This window comes from Homarus americanus, unplaced genomic scaffold (assembly GCF_018991925.1).
Source record: "Homarus americanus isolate GMGI-L3 unplaced genomic scaffold, GMGI_Hamer_2.0 scaffold32871, whole genome shotgun sequence".
Lineage (NCBI taxonomy): Eukaryota > Metazoa > Arthropoda > Malacostraca > Decapoda > Nephropidae > Homarus > Homarus americanus.
Window position 1 is genome coordinate 1,895,834 of NW_024748870.1, and position 7,500 is coordinate 1,903,333.

General features: G+C 45.3%; 1 protein-coding gene across 1 annotated transcript in view; it reads right to left on the reverse strand.

Moving 5' to 3' along the window:
* Positions 1-1,925: 1,925 nt before the first annotated feature.
* Positions 1,926-7,500, reverse strand: part of LOC121853198 (neuropeptide CCHamide-1 receptor-like) — a 31,930-nt gene continuing 26,355 nt past the window's right edge. The window contains exon 2 of the mRNA XM_042347179.1: positions 1,926-5,522. Coding sequence (XP_042203113.1) covers positions 4,508-5,522 — 1,015 coding nt within the window. The 3' untranslated portion in view covers positions 1,926-4,507. The remainder of the gene's footprint in view (positions 5,523-7,500) is intronic.

A 7,500-nucleotide genomic window follows, 5' to 3' on the forward strand; every position in this document is an offset into this window, starting at 1 on the left:
AGACATACACACACACACACACTCATCATCATCATCATCATCATCTTCATCATCACTAATTTCCACTTCGTCCCCCCCTCCTCCTTCTCTTCATCACTATCCATCAATCATCAATTAACTCCTCATCACCATCATTATTATCATCAATGTCATCATCTATGGCTAGGTTAGGATAGATTAGGTCAGGTCAGGTTAGGTCAGGTCGGGTACGGTCGAGTCGGGTCGGGTTAGGTTAGGATAGGATAGGTTTGGATAGATTAGGTCAGGTCAGGTCAGGTCGGGTCGGGTCGAGTCGGGTCGGGTTAGGTTAGGATAGATTAGGTCAGGTCGGGCAGGGTCGGGTTAGGTTAGGTTAAGATAGGTTAGGTTAGGATAGGATAGGATAGGATAGGATAGGATACGTTAGGTTAGGTTAGGTTAGGTTAGGTTAGGTTAGGCTCGAAACACCACCAAGACACAAAGATAGATTATTACTTTCCTCTCATTTTATCACACTCTAAACAACAACACAAACACGCGAGTCAGAAAGGACAAAAAAAATATTCCAGTTGAAGTAAACATTATTTGTCAACATCGGAAGTTTGGTTTATAATGTTGATGATCGACACGAACTAACGAAGCTTCGGAACAGGTATTGGAGGACCCGAGGTGGTGGTGATGGTGGGAAGACTTGAGTGTTTCAGGGGGGGGGAGAATGAGTCGTTTGTATTGGGGATGGCGAGGAGGTGGTGGAAGAAGGAAGAGGAGGATGAGGAGAAGGTGGAAGAAGGAAGAGGAGGAGGAAGAAGAAAAGAAGCTGGAAGAGAAGGGAGGAAGAGAAGGAAAAGGACAAGGAGGAAGAGAATGAGGAGAAAGAAGGAATACGAGGAGGAAGAGGAAGAAAAATAGAAGGAGGAAGAGAATGAAGAAAAGGTTATTAGGTATCTCTTTGTGGATAAGGAAAAGGTCAGGTGAAAGAAGGTAAGGGGTTAGGTCTGAGAGTGAGGGTAAGGGGTTAGGTCTGAGAGTGAAGGTAAGGGGTTAGGTCTGAGAGTGAGGGTAAGGGGTTAGGTCTGAGAGTGAAGGGTAGAGGGGTTAGGTCTGAGGAGTGAGGGTAAGGGGTTAGGCCTGAGAGTGAAGGTAAGGGGTTAGGTCTGAGTGAAGGTAAGGGGTTAGGGTCTGAGAGTGAAGGTAAGGGGTTAGGCGGGAGGAGTGAAGGTAAGGGTTAGGCCTGAGAGTGAAGGTAAGGGGTTAGGTCTGAGAGTGAAGGCAAGGTTAGGGTCTGAGAGTGAGGTGGGGTTAGTCTGAGAGTGAAGGTAAGGGGTTAGGCCTGAGAGTGAAGGTAAGGGTCTGGAGAGAGGAAGGCAAGGGGTTAGTCTGAGAGTGAAGGTAAGGGGTTAGGTCTGGAGAGTGAGGGTAAGGGGTTGGTCTGAGAGTGAAGGTAAGGGGTTAGGGTCTGAGAGTGAGGGTAAGGGGTTAGTCTGAGAGTGAAGGTAAGGGGTTAGGGGAGAGCATCTGAGAGTGAAGGTAAGGGGTTAGAGTGAAGGTAAGGGTTAGGGTCTGAGAGTGAGGGTAAGGGGGTCTGGAGAGTGAAGGTAAGGGTTAGGTCTGAGAGTGAAGGTAAGGGGTGATCTGAAGAGTGAAGGTTAGAGTGAAGGGTAAGGGGTTAGGGCTGAGAGGAGGGTAAGGGGTTAGAGTGAAGGTAAGGGGTCTGAGAGTGAAGGTAAGGGTTAGGTCTGAGAGTGAAGGTTAAGGGGTTAGGTCCTGGAGAGTGAGGTAAGGGGTCTGGTCTGAGAGTGAAGGAAAGGGGTTAGGTCTGAGAGTGAGGGTAAGGGGTTAGGGTCTGAGAGTGAAGGTAAGGAGGGTTAGGGTCTGAGAGTGAGGGTAAGGGGTTAGGTCTGAGAGTGAAGGTTAAGGGGTTAGGTGAGTAAGGGGTTAGGGTGAGGGTAGGGGTTAGGTCTGAGAGTGAAGGTAAGGGGTTAGGTCTGAGAGTGAGGGTAAGGGGTTAGGTCTGAGAGTGAAGGTAAGGGGTTAGGTCTGAGAGTGAGGGTAAGGGGTTCGGTCTTAGAGTGAGGGTAAGGGGTTAGGTCTGAGAGTGAAGGTAAGGGGTTAGGTCTGAGAGTGAGGGTAAGGGGTTAGGTCTGAGAGTGAAGGTAACACGCAGTATCATCGTACAGAGTATCCAGTAATCATTATCCAATCATTATATCGTTTCCGGATCTCACAAACAACCAATCAAATTTCTTGTGTCTTCCTTTCCTGAGCGTACAATCAGCCAATCACCGAACTTGTTTTCACAGGGCACATCCAATGAGAAGCCTTGTTCCCCAGCGTACAATTTTCCATCATCATCACCTACTGTATACTGCCTTCAAAAAATTTGTTTATAAGTCATGTAAAGTAAATAATATCAGGTGTTATCAAGGTAAAAGCTAATTAGTGAGAGTTTACCTGTTGTGAATTTGTTAATCTTCAGTAAAAAGAAACCGATTAAATAATGATGTTGTAAACAAAGAGATTATCAGATTATAAACGAAATTAATAAATAGACAAATAAATTAGAAATAAACTTAAACATTACAGTAAATATTTTTTTTCTATTAAGAGCAATTAGATAAATAGAACAATAATGAAAAATGTGGTTTGGATTATGGGATTTGGGAAGTAATGGACAGATTCTCCTCTCTCGTTGTTTCTCCTGTAGAAAACGGGACTAAAAGAGTGGAGGTAAACTAATCCCCCATGAAACACCAAACAAATGACCTATGACCTTTGTGAATTAATAATGGGTCTGGTTATAACATGCGTGTGACCTAGATTCAATAGTGAGGATTATGAAGTTATGGCTGTCAATAAAACTGATGATAAAAAAGTCACCCCCTAAAAAAAGTCCGGTGATTATTAGGGCACTGGACTTCTTTTTCTCTCTCTTGGACTTTTTTTTTCACTTCTTTGGGAACTTTTGGGGGGGATACTTTCATCTCATTAACCCATTCAGGAGTCGTGTCGGATTTTGGTGTCTTATCCTGGTTAACGTTAAGTGATTTCTACCACTGAATGGGTTAATGTTTGAAGATATTCGTTAGATGTTTTCACTAAGATGTTTACTGTTAGAGAAATGACTTGTTGGTCTCGTTATAAGGCTTATGAAGTCATTGTTTGGTGTCTTGTTGAGGGTAAATGGTGAACCTACTTCCTAGATGGCCTGTAGTCTTTACGTAGCGATACAAAATAATATTAATTCACAAGTAATAACACACATTTTTTTAACACACATATATTGTCTCAACTTACGTCTATCCCCCGATTATAAGGAAAAAATAATATTGATGGTATTGACAACTGCACAGAGAAGTGATAGCAACATTAAAAGCTGTATTCTCTAGTGATATTTTTGTCGTATGTACAGTTAAGATACAGTACCTCTACAGTATGTTGGTATCTACAGTAGTATTTCCGGGTTAAAGAAGTTGTATGTCAGTTACCAAGTCATTCATTAATATTCCAAACAGCGGGCACCACCCATCATGAGAGGACAAGATCTGATTGGTCACAAGTCCGTCGATTGTAATTGGATTCTGGAGTATGTGGGCGGGGCCAAGGGCTTCAGCGTCTCCCCTGGCCTCGCTCATCAGTACTTCCCAGCCAATCACTGGATAGCTTGTGAGTATTGTGGGCGGTGCTAAGTGTTGTAGAATACTGATGGATGGTTTTCGGTGTGAGGGTGTTATATCTTGCACAGAAACACTTTAGGTTATTTCTCACCGCCTTTGTCTGCTCATACATAGAATAAGCAATACCTTACGACCTAATTTAAGGTCAGACAGATAATTACGACCAAGAAAATGGACAAACATCAACACTGAAACTCTATTATCTTACATCAAGTGCTACACAAACACTCAAACATCGTCTATATCTAAAAGTTTTTTTTCTAATTATCTCAAGAAAAAACGATGGAATTTTTAAGAACAAGATTTGAAGATAGAAAGAAAAGCTGTTTGTAGGGCAAAATTGTCTTTCCCTAGATGTGTGTTTGTGTGCTTGTGTTTGCGTGTGATTTTAAAAACTACACTGTGACGTCGGGTCTTGTTTTATTATGGTATGAGTGTTTGTGTGTCGTGTGGTGGTGCTTGTGTACACTAGCTGGTGGGTGACGTGTACTACTGTTTGATCAAGAACTTCTGATTGGTGGAATATTAAGTGTGTGTGAGATGACGTCACTTTAAAGCGTCTCACTGGATCAAGGTACAAACATAGAGAGGGGTTGTGAGGTAAGCTGCCTTGTGCTGTTGAAATGTCAGATGGCGAGAAGCTTCAATACCACTGTCAACAGGACGTGAAGGGGAGAGACTGCCTATCATAAGAGTTGGTGATTCATGAACGAGGAAAGCATCGTAGTGTAGATAAGTGAGGAGGTGGTGAGAGGGTGGTGAAGACACGGTGATGAACAGCTGAGAAAAATGATTACAGGAGGTGCAGATGGGAGGGAGGGAGTAATGCAGCAGCTTCAGGATGACTGGGAGCGTCACACGAGGGAGGCGGGGTTGTGGTGAGGCTTAGTGGTGAGGACGGTGGTGTTGGTCAGCGTCAGTCTGTGTGCAGGAGGCTGCTGCGTCCCATTGTCAGTTCCCACCATCTTGAGAGGGATTTGTTCCGTCCTCACCGCCGTGGTTATCCGTGTTCCTGTGGACTCGGCTCCTTCCCAGTCTCTCCTGCCTGAGTGTCTAGTGCACCAGCAGAACACGTGTTTATTGTAGTACTTTCTAAAGGTTCCGCTGACGCAGTAGAGAGCGATGGGGTTGATGCAGGAGTTGATGAACGAGAGACAGAACCCAACTATACGAAAAGTGTGCCAGTAAATATCATAAGTTTCCCGGGAGTTTGGTGCAAAGTGCCACCACAGATTAAACACATTCAAAGGCAAGAAACAGATGGCGAAGATGGTGACGAAAGCCAGCACCATCTTGGCCACTTTCCGGCGAGCTTGTGCCTGCCTCTGCTGGCCCGCCGCCTCACCTGGCAGGAACTGGGCTGAAATGAACAGATGGCGCGCCATTAGGACATAAAATGAAGCGATGAGAGCTAGAGGCAGAAGGTAATACATGATCGCCTTCACCAGGGCGTGGACTTGTTTGTACACTGCCCCTAAGTACTCCGGGTATGGTGTACAGATATGGAACTTTTCTCCCTTGGGGTTGACCAGTTCTGGTGTGTTGGAGAAGATGGCCGCGGGTGTGGCCAGAAGAGCAGCCACCACCCATATTCCAATGGCTACAGCGATGGCGACGTGCCCGGTGGAGTCCGACACGTGGTGTGTGACGGGGCGCACGATAGCCATGTAGCGGTCTGCGCTGAGAGCCGTGAGTGTGAACACGGTGATGCCAAGACTCAGGTCTTTGGCGAACTCGGAGGCTCGACACACGGCCTCTCCAAACGGGTAGGATGATACGGTGTAGACGATGGAGGTGAAGGGCACGGTCAGCAGCACCATCAGGAGGTCCCCCGCCGCCAGCGACACCAGATGAGTATTGGGCGCACTCCTGCAACACAACACAACACAACAACGTTAGTAAAAGGATAATGACCATCATAATTACAAACTCAAGTGTTGCAGTATTAGTACAGTCGCCTGCAGTTACACCTGGTACAGTTGCTGGAGTGTTTCGTGAAATGTGGCACTACTGTGGAATGTTTATCAAGCATCCTTAGTCTGGCTACTATTGTGAGGTTCCTTAGGGCCATGCCGGGAGTCTTAATACGATGTAAACAAACACAGAGTTTCCACATCTCACAAAACGAACCAGCCACTGTACCAGGTTTAACTTAAGGCGACTTCCTGCTGAAATAAGACGTATATCAATAATGGTTTTATCAGTTAGCAGAGTCGATGAAGTCACGAAGGCCGCGTCCTGTCTATGTGAACGAACATTTACTGAAATATCAACCCTCAAAAATAATCACGATGATATATTTTGTTGACATACAGTATACCTGCTCGTTATATTGCTGTGTTCAGTGTTTTGATGTGTTTACGTTTTAGTCCGGCCTAAAATATATCCGCCTCATATTGTTAATTCCAACCTAACGTAACCTATCCTACCCTACAGTGAGAGAGAAAGAAAATGAAAAGATAGAAATAATAAGAAAGAAAAAAAGAAAAAGAAAGGTTGAGATTAAAGAGAGTGATAAAGACAGAGACAGAAGAAAGGCGATTAAGGTGGATGGAGGTTCAGGTCAGATCAGGTTCAGGGAGAAAAGGGGGAAGATAAAGAAGTTGGTTAAGTTAAGCAAAAAAAATGACAATGAAGTCACTTAAGGAAGGTTTCGGACACGGAAGAGAGACCCGGATGACGGAATATTAAAAGAAGATAAGAGGAAGAATGAAGAGGGAGAGAAGGAAGAAGATGAAGGAATAGAGGAGGAAGGTGAAGTTGAAGCCGAAAATTATGAATAAGGGAGAGGAGGAAGAAGATGAAGTAAGAAGGAGAAGGGAGAGGAGAAGAAAAAGAATGAGAATGAAGAAAAAGAAAAGAGAGTTTAGATAATATACTACAGCTGTTAACTCTTGAAACAGAGAGGAATAAACACCTTTTTTTTTAATCTATCATACAGTCCCTCACCTCCCTCCCTTCCCTCATCACCACCAATGCTTGTCTGTCTCTCATGGTCAGTTCAAATTATCCACCATTCAGTTTGTTCACTACTATGGAAAGAGCGTAGACAAACTCACATACAGTCTCTTCTCATCTCTCTAATACCGTGTGTGTGTGTGTGTGTGTGTGTGTGTGTGTGTGTGTGTGTGTGTGTGTGTGTGTGTGTCTGTCTGTCTGTCTGTCTCTGTCTCTCATATATAGACATACAGTCACCAGGATCAATCAATCACCAACTCTGACAGACTAAACAAACAGACAGACAGAGAGACGGACATCGACGGGGTTCACCAACTCTGTCAACGCCACACATTATTGCCAAACTTGTTGATACCACACATGGCTAGTTTGGCAACCCTATTGGTGTACTGTTAGTGTGGCAGCCCTGGTGGTGTACTGTTAGTGTGGCAGTCCTGGTGGTGTACTGTTAGTGTGGCAGCCCTGGTGGTGTACTGTTAGTGTGGCAGCCCTGGTGGTGTACTGTTAGTGTGGCAGCCCTGGTGGTGTACTGTTAGTGTGGCAACCCTGGTGGTGTACTGTTAGTGTGGCAGCCCTGGTGGTGTACTGTTAGTGTGGCAGCCCTGGTGGTGTACTGTTGGCTGTTGGTGTGGCAGCCTGTGGTGTACTGTTAGTGTGGCAGCCCTGGTGGTGTACTGTTAGTGTGGCAGCCCTGGTGGTGTACTGTTAGTGTGGCAGCCCTGGTGGTGTACTGTTAGTGTGGCAGCCCTGGTGGTGTACTGTTAGTGTGGCAGCCCTGGTGGTGTACTGTTAGTGTGGCAGCCCTGGTGGTGTACTGTTAGTGTGGCAGCCCTGGTGGTGTACTGTTAGTGTGGCAGCCCTGGTGGTGTACTGTTAGTGTGGCAGCCCT